Source organism: Dreissena polymorpha, chromosome 16, assembly GCF_020536995.1.
Source record: "Dreissena polymorpha isolate Duluth1 chromosome 16, UMN_Dpol_1.0, whole genome shotgun sequence".
In the NCBI taxonomy this organism is placed as follows: domain Eukaryota; kingdom Metazoa; phylum Mollusca; class Bivalvia; order Myida; family Dreissenidae; genus Dreissena; species Dreissena polymorpha.
In genome coordinates, this window is record NC_068370.1 from 44,966,701 (window position 1) to 44,982,180 (window position 15,480).

A 15,480-nucleotide genomic window follows, 5' to 3' on the forward strand; every position below is an offset into this window, starting at 1 on the left:
TAAAAGACAGTTATTTATGCTGCTTATGAAAATGTGAAATACAACAGAATTTCTTTATTAAATAAGCCTGTGTTCTTGGCTAAAAACATAGGTGTACAGAATTCAGTACACTTTTTATGCTGCACGCAACGTTAATTTTGGCATCCATTTAAGACCTACTTAAGGATTTATTCTTAAATCTGAAGATATTGGAACAAACTGCAAGGAAAACGGTATTTAATGCACTAAAGATTTTTGCAAACCACATTTGAACTCTGTTAACCCTGCACCCTGTTTACACCAACTCAAACAAGAGTGCCAAACTGTCACAAGACACGCCCGTTTGAAGGTTTTGGACAACTTGATAACTTTACCATGACCCATATTTGAACTTGACCTACATATCATTTAGACACAACTTCTGACCAAATTTGGTGAAGATCAGATGAAAACTACTTCAATTAGAGAGCAGACACCATGCTAAATGCTTGAAATGCACTAAGTGACCTCATGACCTGGTTTTTTACCCGGCATGACCCATATTTGAGCTTGACCTAGATATTGTCTAGACACAACTTCTACCAGATTTGGTGAAGATCGGATGAAAACTACTACAATTAGAGAGCGGACACCATGCTAAATGCTTGAAATGCACTAAATATTCCTGTAACCAAGTATTTGACCCAGCATGACCCATATTCAAACTTGACCTAGATATTTTCTAGATACAAGTGCTGACCAAGTTTGGTGATTATTTGATGAAAACTATTTCTATTAGAGAGCGGACACCATGCTAAATGCTTGAAATGCACTAAGTGACCCAGTGACCTAGTTTTTGACCCGGCATGACCCATATTCGAACTTGACCTAGATATTGTCTTGATAAAACTTCTGGCCAAGTTTGGTGAAGATTGGATGAAAACTTATAACTTGAATTAGAGAGCGGAAACTGCTGTGGTTGCCGCCCGCCCGTCGCCAAGGTGAAACTATAATACGTCCCTTTTTTTTACGGTTGTATAAAAACGTACAAAGCCTCCGTTTAAGCTCGAATTATTTAGTGGAAACTGTTTTTCTAATTTATGTCACTGTGTCATTGACCCCATTTAACCAAAGTGCCATTTCTATATAGATCAACATGTTATTTACCTATACACTCTATTTAAACACAATACCTTTAGCTAAAGCAAACTTATCTTTGACCTTACTGGCCCAAAATTCAAACCAATGTTTTGTTTTTCATTATTTTTGTCCCATTGGTGCAAAAAGGTACCATGTGACATTCAATTTATTTGTCACATGGTACCTTTTTTCACCAATGGGGCCAATTCATCGTAAGGCGTTGCACAATAATTTTTCCTGAAGTATAAAAGGGGCATATTTCTTCCAATTTTCAGGTAAGACTAATGGAGCTTGGTAAGTGATCTCACAAATTGACTTCAAACACATAAATGAAGTTTCAATTTAAAACTTATCGTGGAAACAATAAAACATAGATGCACTTTGCAAGTTTACTTCAACCAATTGTCTTTGTACAAACAAGGGGAAATTTGTACCTTATTGAACATCAGAGTAATGGAACTAAGACAGTGACCTCACAAAATAACCCCCAAAATATGTCTGTATGTTAAACCTGTAGTAGAAACAGTTAAAATCAGATGTTGAATATCTACCATTTGATATACTCTTTTGTTAATTTTTTCATTTAATAGTTAAAGGACTACCGTACATTTATGAATCAAAACGTGCAGTACATTAAAGAAAGTGAAATTTGAGCTACAACTTAGTCATATTAATTAATTACCATGGAAACATATTGATAAAAAAACGGACCTTTATGAGTGCCAGCCTTTTTCAGTGCAAAAAATAATAAAAACACTATTTAAGTCTGTGTTCATGTTGATTGAGCATGTACTCATAATTTTACATGCACTTTCAGAAAACTCACAGTAATTTTTGTTTGAATTACAACAATTCAGACCTGGCAAATAATACAGTTTAAATCAATTAAGCAGAACAAGGATTTATCTAAACTACATTTTCACCTGAAAAATGTTCTGCAATACTCAGGGCTTTCTGAGGAAAACATAGAATTTCAAATGAAGCTTTTGAAAATATATAACAATTTTATGAACAAATCAACAACAAATGCACTTGATAAGCGGGAGCTGGAAACATATAAAAATATATATTTCTTATGTCATTAATACTACACAAGTTTTATTACATATTTCCATAATTCATGAAGATCATACTTCATTTTCATGTTGTTTCTTCATGTTAGGCTTTATTATGTTACTAATCATTTATATCTTGAAACAAGCATCACCATATTATAAAGTGAGGCTCTGTACCATCAACGGAGACATTACCACATCATGCACCAATACAGAAGTTAAGCTTAATCTGGCTCTTTATGATCTGCATCAAAATTTATCAAACAATTTTAACACGGAGAAATGTTGATTTCTCTGACTCGTTATTGTCTGTACCCCAACTTACCATTACATTTTAAAATCCAGGACAATCATTTAGGATTTTAAACACAAAATTTAGCCTCTTGGGTAGTGTCTTTTACACAAGGAAAACTTGTGAATTACATGTAGTAAGAATTTGGTTGAATGAAATCTACAACACTTCTTTTTACAGCTTTGTTGGCTTACAACCCCCATTAATCTCTTAGCGAGAGGCATTATTATGCTAATGGTTGAGAGAACACTACGACACCACTGCACTCATTTGTCTGCCTTGCTAGCCTTTAACTCTCCATAATCTTGCAGGACGCCTGCCAAGTGATCATTGTGCTTCTTGAATCTCCTGTTCCCAGCATTCTTCTTTCTTTTCTGTGATGGCATCACTTTCTTCAGGCCCATATCCTGAAATAATGTTAAATAATTTGTTTATTATGAATGTTAATGGTTTCCCACAGTATTTTTGTTATATCATGGCCGTAAGTAAATTACATCACTCCTTGGTTACCAGAATAGCTGGAAAACATTAACCTGGCACTTGTTTACTGCATATTGAATTTAAGCTTCTTTCATGTGTTTGCATTCTGTTTTTTTAGCATGTTTTGCATTAATTTTGTGAGGTAATAACAGTATAATATGGTAGTAACTTATACATCGATTTCAAGACTATTCAGTATGTTTACCAATATATTCAGACAATATTCATGCATTTAGGTTAGGGCCTGGTTATATTGGTGAGCTTTACTAAAGTTAAATCCTTAGCCAGTAACTGTAAACTGCCCTACTCTACTTAAATCAGAAGTATAAATGGGAGGAAAAATGTTATCATTAGAAAGTATAAAATCAAATGTAAATGGTAAATTCCAACTGCATTGGCATTTACAGAGAATCAATTGATTAACTTGAGAAATGTTTTGTGAAAGATTAAATTCACATTTATAACTAGTGGTTATTTTAAGAGTTTGCTATCTGACAAAGGTATTAAAGATATTTAAAAGAAAACACACAATCCAAATTGCAATAAATTGTCTCATCAATGAAATACAGGAGAGAGTGAACCGTATTCAAAACAAATCTTAACACTTAATCTTGTTAAGAAAAAGATTTTTGGTAAATATCATGGATGAAATCACATCTAAAAAGTGCATGTAAATTTAAATGAAAATATGCAGGACATTAACTTTTCAATCATCAACAATTTATCCTTATGATCTCAATCAAGTTTGAACATCTTCTTTACAATGTTGTTTGAAAGGAATCTCGTAGGGGCATACATTTCAACTAAAATTATTCAACCTTAAACAATCTTGAATAATTAAAGAAATCCACAAAAAAAGCAGTGAAATTCATTATTTCGTTGAATCTTTTCTTTAAAGAGTGAATGCATTGTCAATAAATTACCTTTTCCAAATCCTACCAAAAAGAGCATTGATTTATATATTATGTACTAATTTTGATAATCTATGATATAGCTGTATGACTGTTTTGCACTCAGCACCGGAATGATATCCTTTATAATGAAATGAAAGAGAACCGTCTATTATTTCATTATAAAATCTTAAATGTAAACAAGATTATTTCTGATAGTCTACATTTTGTTTTCCATATAGTTATTATGTTCCCTTGTGACCTATGTTTAACATGCTTCAATTCTGAAAGCTATCACAATCCTTTTCACATTAGCATCGCAGCATAAACAAATGAAGTGCAATTTGAAACCATGCAATGATAGACTTGATATCTGGGATTAAAGAGTATGCACTTGGCCATTAGTGCGGAAATTGTTCAGGAAGATTTCAAAGCACAGATGAAGGATAGGGGTATTTTAATTAAGAAATTCGAGCAGCGTCTGGGGGAAAATTGTCATGCACAAATGAAAATGAATGACAAACACATTAATACAACCAGATGATAATGTGCACATTGGATTGAGATCATTCACTTTTAACTTTTGTTTTCAGTGCATGTGAACCAGCATTTGTATCAAAGTAAATTATAAACTTCCTAAGGCAATCTAATCTTTTAAACACACAAATTCATATCAAATAAATTTTATTCAGTGAAAGATGCAGATGAACAGGGTTAAAAATGTAAAATAACAAAAAGTAAGGTTATTGTTTTTATGCCTTGCAATTCACCTAATTGATATCTATAGTTTTCATGTTGAAATCTTGTAAAGTGTTTGCCCCATAGCACCAAAAAGTAACATCATACAAAACAACAAAAGACAATAACTCTTACTTAAGAAAGTAAAGGGCTATGGTTCTTGTGCAAGGCATTACTCCTTAATTCTTATTGATATACATACAACCACAAAATTTCATGTTGAAATCTTATCCAGTTAATGCAATAAAGCCCTGAACAGTTTGTGACAGAAGGACATCATACAAAACACCAAATGGTCGTAACTCTTATTTTAAGGGACCTTTTCACATTTTGGTTAATTGACAAAATTAAAACAAGAGATATGTTTGTCAGAAACACAATTCCCCCTATTGCGCCCCTTTGAAGCCATATATTTGACCTTTGACCTTGAAGGATGACCTTGACCTTTCACCACTCAAAATGTGCAGCTCACTGAGATACACATGCATGACAAATATCAAGTTGCTATCTCCAATATTGCAAACATTATTGCAAAAGTTTAACCAAGGTTAAAGTTTGTGACAGACAGACAGACACATACAATGACAGACACATACAATGACAGACAGAGAGGCCAAAAACAATATACCCCCAATCATTCGATCTGGGGGCATAAAAAAAATGTTTTAGATTCCAAAATTTAAATTATAGTTATGATTCACGTATTTACAAGAAAACCGTATTATTGAACATCAAACATGCTCTAAAATATCCTTATATGCATCTTTTGATGTTTTACAAACGTGAAATGATTGAATAATTTGGAGAGTTCTGTTGTTTTCGTTATATTTTGTGACACTAAGAGGATTGCTTATATAAAGTATAAAATACCCACTGCGTGAAAACAGTTTGCCATTTGGTTAAAGTGATAGACATGGCTCTTCTCCTAATTAATATGAGTCGTGTTCTGAGAAAACTATGCATAATGCATGTGCGTAAAGTGTCGTCCCAGATTAGCCTGTGCAGTCCGCACAGGCTTATCAGGGACGACACTTTCCGCTTTTATGATATTTTTAGTTTCAAGGAAGTTTTTCCTTACCGAAAATCAAGTATAGGCGGAAAGTGTCGTCCGTGATTAGCCTGTGCGGACTGCACAGGCTAATCTGGGATGACACTTTACGCACATGCATTATGCCCAGTTTTCTCAGAACACGACCCATATCTAAACACCTATGAAGTTCCATGCTGAAATCTTTTGAAGTATCTGAGATATAGCCTGAAAAGTACATGTAAAAAAAACAAAGGTCAATAACTCTTATAAAAGAAAGTGTAGGGTTATAGTTCTTGTGCATTGCACTTCTCCTCATTGATATCTATACATCAATGACATTTCATGTGGAAATCTTATACCTTTTCGAGATAAAGCATAGACAAGTTTGTGACGGATGGACAAACAATGCCAAAACAGTATACCTCCACATTTGACGTGGGATAAAGACAGTATTTCTCACAAATGTAACTGCAAAATGTTCTCTGACCAAAAGATAATGGCTCTGAATGACACATTCTGAACGTATATAGATGAGGCTGAAATGGTTGTGTTGTTTCTTATAATAACACATATTTTTAAAATCAGAAATATAATCATTTATTTTTTGTGTATATAAATAAATATAGTTGCACAAAATGTAATTGCCCCAACTTGCTGCCAAGTCATAAACAGATATATTTACACTTTGCAACAATACATATTCTGCATTTATTTGTTTAATTTTTACTTTCACTTCCAATCCAGTCATATCAGTAAAAAGTAGATAAGCGTTTATTTCGTATTAAAATTCTATTATATCTTGGCTTAAATATTCCCTGCAAATTTTCTTAGTGGAGCTGTAATTAGGTACATGTAGTCCTGCCAAGAAATTTCGTTGCCAGTAAAGTCGAGATATAGAGGGAATATTTATACGAAATAAACCCTTGTAACTTTCTTGCTGATATATGGCTTGCTGTTTATCCCCTTCTGTTATAAGCCTCTTTCCATATAAGGAGGATTATTATATAAATTGAGAATGCTCGACTCAAAAAAGCAAACAAAGGGCACAACCCCAAAATAAAGAGAAGAGTTCAAGAATAATTTTAAAACGTTTTTAGTTTTGTATTAATAATTGGTTTAACACATAACAATTACAAAAAGGGAAATATTTCTTAAATGTCAAAGTGCTAAGATTTTTTTATGTCGACACTTCCTTTCAATAACCTCTGTCATTATAAATTCAACTTTCTTCAATTAGTTTTCTGAACAAGAAGTCTGACCAGCAAGACTGAAAATGCTATTACTATATACTCCTGAAGTTTCCTTGTGGTCATACAAAGTAAGCATATAATTATTTTGCTTTGTTTTATAAAACTAAGATCGCAAATACTAATAACAATAACACAAAATATAAAATGTAGTCTGTACCTGTAGAGAGGTGATTCCCTGTTTCTCTAGATATTCTTCGATTTTCTTTTCATCCTGCCCTTCCACTGACACTCCTAAACAAAAAAGATACAAGATTGAAAGAAAAAATAAAAATGTGGAAAAGTGAACAAAAATCTTTTTATTGGTTTCTATCCAGACTTCCCACCATGATCTCTTAAGGTTCAAATCCTCACTTCCAGGGCATGTGAGCTTGGTTGATGTTCACCATACAGGACAGGTGTTGTTTTATCTGAAGGCTCTGGTTACACCACACTGCACATGTCCACACCACACTGCTTTACAATACAAGTCAAACTGTTTGAAAATATAAATTCAGAAGTCAGTTTAGTTCTGATGCATTAATGCTAAAAGATCAGTTACATGAATCTCTATTCCTCGAAAGCCCAAGGAAAAATTATCTGGACTCAAATAAATTTTACATTAACTTAGATTGATATAGGGAATAAATAACTGTTTGCTGCCCCATGTTTTCACTAAATGAAACCCTAATATGAGTATTTCAATGAAACCAACTCATGAACAATTTAAAAATAAGATCGTCAGTCAAACTGTGATTGATGCTCCCTGATAAAGAGATTTGAAATTGTATGGGTTAATTGAAACCATGGAAACAAGAAAATGAGGCAATTACTCATTAAAAGATCAATGGACAAAAAAACACACATCCAGTTAACAATCTCATAAGGAAGCTGCCAACAAAATGTAATTTAAATTGGCTAATCAGCTTTAGAGATCTTGTACAGCCAAAAAAAGCCTCCAAATTTTAATGAAAGCAATTACTATCTGAACAAGAGATGTGTTTGTCAGAAACACAATGCCCCCTACTGCTCTGCTTTGATTTATTAATTTTTGTTTTTGATAACATCCCTTTAAAGATATTACATCCCTTGTAAAAATGATCTGTACCTGCCAAATGATAAATAGAAACAATTTCCCTTTAAAGCTTGTAAATTGTTACTGCCTTTGGATTTTTTTTTTTTAACTTTTGACCTTAAAGGATGACCTTGACCTTTCACCACTCAAAATGTGCAGCTCCATGAGATACACATGCTTGCCAAATATCAAGTTGCTACATGTATCTTCAATATTGCAAAAGTAATAGCCAATGTGGAAGTTTATGGTCAGACGGACGGATGGACAGTCAGTTCAAATGCTATGTACCACCCTACCGGGGGCATAAAAACAATTGGAGATGAAAGACACGACATTGTCTGCACTTTAAGTTAACTGTTTAATGTTAAATCTATTGGGTATCTTAATTTTGTAATTTTCTAGTAGAAAACAATTTTATTACAACTGTTTAAACTATTTCCGTTATCAAAGGGTTTTCCTGAAAAATCATTCAAGCAGAACTAACTGGAAATGTGCAAATGCTTACCCTATAAAGATACCGGTACTGTTTCATGTAAGATCAGTTACATTGTACATCAAGTTGGAATCATTGGTTTTTGAGATCTGATGCGGAAACAAACAATTTATAAGAAAACATCTTATATCAAAAGCTAAATAATCACAGAAAATCATTAAAGGGGATCAACTTCACAAGATGCACATGTTCAATCCATTTCAGGTTTAATCAAATTCGGATAATGACTTCCAGATATCTAGCCCGGACACAATCAATGTTTTTAAAATGTAATGTTATCTTTCAAAGGCAAAAAATTCCTGAACAATTTATATATTGGAGTACAATGACCTTACAATATACACATGTCCACACTTTGAGGACACAGCACAGTTTCAGCAAAGTCAGATCTTTAGTTCCTAAGATCTGGCAGAAAACAAACAAGTTATTGAATCATTATTCATGTGTAAATAAAATCGCAATAACTATCTTTACAAATCATAAGAATCCAACCAAGAGATGCTACATATCAAGTTTCATCTAATTCTGATCATAAATGTCTGAGACATTATGTGGAAACAAAATATTATTCAAAAGACTAATAACACCCTAGAGAGGAACAACCTGAAACAAGAGCTGTCTCCATAGGATGACATATGCCCTCGATAAACGCTTTGATAGAAATTATGAGCATTTTTTGAAACCTAAACACATTTTTCGAAACCTAAACACGAACCCTAAGTTCAAGGTCAAGGTCAAAGGGGTAAAAATTTGTGTGTGTATGGAAAGGCCTTGTCCATATACACATGCATACCAAATATGAAGGTTATATCTCAAGGGACATAGAAGTAATGAGCATTTTTCAAACCTAAAAAAAAGTGTGACGAACAGACGGACGGACGGACAGACAGACGGACAGTGAGATCACTATATGCCCTTCTTCAGGGACATAAAAATGCAAATAAGCACCCCATGCAGATGCTGCCTATAAAGTTTCATCAAATAATTGGGATAATTGGTTCCTGAGATAATGCTCTTAAACAGCAAAATAGTTATTACATGTATTTTTAATGAAAGGGCAATAACTCACAAAAACATTATTGGAGCTAAATGACAAAAGTTGATGATATCAATTATCTAGGAACTTTGTTTTAAATCCCCATAAACTCAATTCCATTTATGCTGCTCCATGCTACCCCTTTTAGAGAGCATATAAAGAATAAGTATACTCATAATTTTAATAATATACTGTACTCTTTTGTAGTGATGCTAATAGTGTATACTTGTTGTGAAAATGAAACTACACATGTAAAGTTGTACAGAAAATATATTGTCGTACATGTATTTCCATACTATATTTACCAGTTTATTTTATTTTAAGGGCAGATTTAACATTAAAGATTTGACAGCATTTTATAGAAAGTTCATGAAATGCACAGCTGTTAAAGGGATCTTTTCACGGTTAGGTAAATTGACAAAATTAAAAAAAAGTTGTTTCAGATTCGAAAAGTTTCGTTATAGTTATGATATTTGTGAGGAAACAGTATTACTGTACATTTACCATAGTCCAATATAGCCATTATATGTATCTTTTGACGATTTGAAAACCTAAAAATTATAAAGCGTTGCAACGCGAAACGATTGAATAATTTGGAGAGTTCTGTTGTTGTCGTTTAAATTTACGAAACTACGAAGATTGCCTATACAAGGTTTAAAATACTTATACTATGTATACCCTGCGGAATAGCCGAGAGGGCTAATGCGTTTTTACTTCAGACTAACTCCAGGACTCCGGGGGTCACTGGTTCGAGCCCTGATATCGGCTACTTTGTTTTCCTTGTTTTAATTTTATTCTTGATTTTTTACTGGAGCTTTTAAGATCCAATGTTTACATTTATCAATATAAAGCATTTTATGACAAACTTCAAAATATGCCAAAATCTGTGAAAAGGCCCCTTTAAGATTTCACAAAAAAGAAAATGATATTCAAATATAAATTAACATGAGCAGTAATAGTATAAAATATTATTTCACGATTTATTTCATAAAAAACACATGAAATAAGCAACTTAAAAGGCTAAGTCAAATAGTTATTTCATTATATGAATTAATATAACATAGCTGTTCATGTTATGAAATCAGTTATAATGTTCATGTTTATCTTCAGTTGAATTGATGGATTTTGTTGAAAAAAATCAAAATAATTAATAAATAAATTTGCGTGCTTTCTAAATAATAATAAATTTTTAATCCTTAATATGTATGCAACAGTTATTGGTGGACATTACACCATTTCATGTAAGATTGTATTCCATAAACAAGAGATGTGTTTGTCAGAAACACAATACCCCCTTCTGCGCCGCTTTGAAGCCATACATTTCACCTTTGACCTTGAAGGAGGACCTTGACCTTTCACCACTCAAAATAGGCAGCTCCATGAGATACACATGCATGCCAAATATCAAGTTGCTATCTGAAGCGACATAGAAATTATGAGCATTTTTTAAAAACCTAAACGTGAAACATAAACGCAAAGTGTGACGGAAGGACAGACGGACGGACAGACAGACGGTCCGATCACTATATGCCCTCCTTTGGGATTCGGGGGCATAAAAATATGAGCAAGGTTATTGCGCATACAAGTCTCCCGTGCAAAAATATTAAAATAAAAGTACCTCAATTGGATGTTAGTCAGCTAAGCAAAATAATTAATATTGAGTTATAACCTATACAAAAAGTATATTTATTAACTCTTTCAGTGCGGGAACCGAATTTTGAAGGCGTGTGCAAACAGTTTGGATCCAGATGAGACGCCGCAGAACGTGGCGTCTCATCAGGATCCAAACTGTTTGCTATTCTGATAGTATTCTTTGAAAAAAATCAAAGAAAATGCTAATTTTAGAAATTTAGCAGACAACATTTTAGCAGACGACAAATTTCCCAGCATGCAAAGGGTTAAGAAGAAGGATGAAAGTGTGACTTCATTTCAAACACTGGTTTCATAAGTCTATGAGTGTTAAGTTAAGAAATTCTGGTTTTTAATTACCTCTCCAAAGTTTTGTGAACTCTTCATCTACTTTGAATGTTGAATCTTTGTCGTTGTAGAACAGTATCTTCTTTTTGTCATTAGGCCTAGTTACTGTGACAATGTTGTCCCCTAAAATTCAACAATATATTGATTTCACAACTAGCTGAAAAAAGCACAGACAATTGAGCTTGACAAAGTTCTTGCTGTATTGACATAGTTATTATTTTTCAAACAAGAGCACCGCATAACGGGTGCCACGTTCGGATACGGATGTAGTTTTGAATAGATGAAAGCTTGTCCGATTTTTTTTTTTTTTAGAGGTCAAAGTAACCATGACCTTTGACCTAGTGACCCAAAAATGTGTGTGGCATGTCAAACTCATCAAGGTGCAGCTACACATAAGTTTCAAAGTTGTAGGTTGAAGCACTTTGATTTTATAGCCAATGTTCAAAACCTTGACAAAATGTTAAGGTTTTAGCATGACGCGGACGGCGGACACGACATGATACAACGAGCTGGCTATGACAATACCTCGGGTTTTCTCCGAAAACAGCCGAGCTAAAAATGGTGGCCAGCATAAATTTGGAATTAGATAAAACTCTAACGCTAATAAATGCAAATAGTAAATATATAGATATCTATTAGACTTCCAATTATAAAGTTCACCAGGCATTATTTGTTAGACCAAACTTAAGCTCAGGACTTTGTTAAATATAAGTCAATAGTACCACCAAAAATAGATCAAAAGAATCATGAAAAATTATATAAATATATATGTATATATGAATAAAAAAGTATTGGCCTATACTGTATAAGAAAAAGCAAAGGACCATTTCGACGAAGCGTCTCAGATAAATCTCAAAAATAAACGTTTGTATGCCATATTTATCAATTGAAAGAAATTATCTTAAGGTACCTGTTTTGCTATGTAGTTTGCAAATACATAGCATTTATTTTTTATTTTAAGGAGGGTCTTATATAAGTCACTTGCCCCTAGTTTTTCTTGAATGGTTTGAGCTTTGATGAGTGCATACATAAGTTCTGAGGGTCCGTAGCTGAAAGTTGGATTATTGCAACTATCATTTTCCCCAGAGAATGGCACCTTCACTTCTCAAAATTTCTTTATAATGATGCAAATTTCCGAAATTCTTAGTAAACATTGGCAAAAATGTCTCTTTCACAGCTTGGTCATTACATGAAACTTATTCCCATCAAAAGCATGGCCAAGCCATTTCTCAAAATCAAGCGAAAAAGCTCTAGAATACATGTATGTGCTCAAAGGTAGATACTACAGTTACTGCACCTAGTTTTGATATAGCTGCTGCTGCATTAGGAAGGCTTTCATCAACATCATCCATAAGAACGCCTCCACTACCATTGAGATCATTTCGTTTCAGGAGATTCAACAGTGCCTTGCGATCTCGTATATTGTACTTGGGTTTGTACACATATTTCTTCTCACCATCTTCCTCACTTTGCTAGAAAAAAAGAAAAACATAGAATTAATTTAATTGAAAAGAACTTGGCGAAGACATTCTTGTATGTCATTGTATTAGATGTATAACAGCATGTTATAGCATGACTTATTTTGGAAGCTATGTTAGACAATCATGTAAGACGCTTACGTAACAAATGGATTAAATGGGAAGCTATATTAATCCTGTCCTTTCATGACCAAGTATTAAAAGAAGCAGTATTAAATGCATAGCCTTTTGGTACAATATAAGCTACTGAAACATTTTCTAAAATTGTTTTTGACACACAACAAAAGTTGTTGATATAATACAGGAAATAAAGTTAGAAAACAGATAAATTTATGAAGATGCCATTACCACAAGTTTTTGGTTGTTCGGTAGAGCTTCTGTGGCCAGCCAATGCTTGTTTTTATTCCCAATATCCAATTGATTTGTCTCATCAAGAATTTCATCTAATGACAGGGGATAAAAGTCAGCATCTTGGTGCCTCTTTTTCATGAAATTCACAATCTTTGCAAGGATACCAAACTTGTACTGTGAGCTCCCTTGAGCAGTTTTGTAATCAAAACTTGCACTGCTACTTGATTCTTTCACTTTTGGTGCAGGTTTTGGTTTCTTGGATGGCTTGTCGAGTTCTGAGCTTGTTTTCAGCTTCCTTTTCTCCACAGTAGGCTGAGCTAAAGCTCTTTTTTTGAAGAGCTCTCGCTGACGAATAAGCTCTTGATCCATTCTACAGTTTTTTCTTATGCCCGCAATTGAAGATGTATTACACACAGCATACTGAAATCTGAAAAGAATGGATAAGTACAATATCATTTACACATAAGAAATTGATCATCAAAATTAAACAAACATGTATCTGTTCAGTACTTTTATCAGTGGGGAAATGATCTACCAATCTACATCCTAAACATGCCATAAATGAGCTGTTTTACTTCTTATTCTTGGTTTGAGTGTTTACCAAATTGTTCTCATGTTATATTTTGAATAACATATTTTTTTTAATGGTATTCTAAAGAATAGTTTGATTAGAAATTTATTTTATACTATGATGTTATGGTAGAAATATACAAAGTTGTATATTTATTTTAAATAAAATGATGGCTGTCCATATAGATGCAGCAATATCTGAGCAAAAATGCAACAATGCATTTTCCTCATTTTTATGCCCCAAAAGGAGGGCATATAGTGATCGCACTGTCCGTCTGTCTGTCCTTCCGTCACACTTTTGCGTTTATGTTTCAAAAAATGCTCATAACTTCTATGTCGCTTCAGATGTAACCTTCATATTTGGTATGCATGTGTACAAGGCCTTTCCATACGCAAAATCATTTTGACCCCTTTGACCTTGACCTTAGGGTCTGCGTTTAGGTTTCAAAATCTGTGTTTAGGTTTCGAAAAAAAGCGTTTTACGGGGACTCTTTCGAAGGATATAGCTCTTGTTTATTTATGCATGAAAAGGGTAAAGCAATGTCAATTTAATGTTGTTTATTTGATTTATTTAAAAAAAATGCATACTGGTGCACGAAAGCTGACAGAATATTGATGTAAATTATTAAGAGAATAAATTGCAATCAAATGGTGTAGTCTGTTTTAAATTCTATTAGTATATATCAAAGTGAAGCTTAAAAGTGCTTTACATTAAAAGGGTCATTGGTTAGTGTGAAACTGAACACATTATTACATATTGATCATTCAGCATAGTGAAAAAGATTGCATTCATATTATAATTTGTCTAAACACTGAATCTTGATAGACACCAGTCCAACATCAATTTGCGAGTGTTTCGTGGAGAATTACTAAAAAAAAACAATTTTATACAAAAACTGTTATCAAACCGAAAACCGAAGTTTTGAATTGATGATTGGATCTATCTTACAGATGTTTAGGAGATGGTTGGTATATTAAGATTGGTTGATTAGACAAGATATCTATCTTGCTGAGGATTCCGGAGATAGTCTATAGTGTGTTTTCGAATTCCGAAATTTGTGGCAATACTTGGCTTTGTCCATTGCAAAAAACATACACATTTAAATGAACCGTTGATGTGTTTGAAACTTTGGATTAATATCAATATTATGCGAGCATACCATATCAAGTACATGTAAGTTGTTTCTAATTTGAGCATTATGGATATATTTACAATCTATTTGTGTTTATTTATGCCAGAAAATAGTTTATGTGGCTAGTATTTCCGATTAAAGCCCCGCCTAGATTCTGGGCGGCATCTTTACATGAATAAAGGTGTAATCTGGGAGTTGTATTTTTGGATTAGGTGCAGGGTTTTTTTTTGGCCCGATTTTATAGCCGAAATTCGGCTATGTTCCCAATCCCAAATAGTATACTTTTTTTTCCAATATGTGGCAAAAAATTCCTAATTTTTTTTAGAAAGAAGTGTCTAATGCATATTTTATCTCAATTTTAATTCAATTACATCTAACAAAGTATTATATGATTTTGTTCTTTTAATTTGAATGATTATAAAGAGTTATATCAAATTTAGTATTTTCCTAATCAGTGGACTTTTCATTTAGAATAAAAAGGCTAATGAATTTATTTTCCCAATTTAATGAAAATGCCGATAAAATTCCCAATTTCAAAGCCAAGGGCTATCTTCCCAA

The 15,480-nt window shown here is 33.2% G+C and overlaps 1 protein-coding gene across 2 annotated transcripts in view; it reads right to left on the reverse strand.

Annotated features, from left to right (window-relative positions):
• Positions 1-15,480, reverse strand: part of LOC127862073 (general transcription factor IIE subunit 2-like) — a 15,904-nt gene continuing 424 nt past the window's right edge. Inside the window, exons 2-7 of one of the 2 annotated variants that reach the window (XM_052401019.1) lie at positions 13,217-13,646; positions 12,688-12,862; positions 11,403-11,513; positions 10,740-10,829; positions 6,991-7,064; positions 1-2,852 (exon numbers count right to left, since the gene is read on the reverse strand). In XM_052401019.1, coding sequence (XP_052256979.1) covers positions 2,712-2,852; positions 6,991-7,064; positions 10,740-10,829; positions 11,403-11,513; positions 12,688-12,862; positions 13,217-13,588 — 963 coding nt within the window. In that variant the 5' untranslated portion in view covers positions 13,589-13,646 and the 3' untranslated portion in view covers positions 1-2,711. The remainder of the gene's footprint in view (positions 2,853-6,990; positions 7,065-10,739; positions 10,830-11,402; positions 11,514-12,687; positions 12,863-13,216; positions 13,647-15,480) is intronic. The other variant, XM_052401020.1, reaches the window with a different exon arrangement.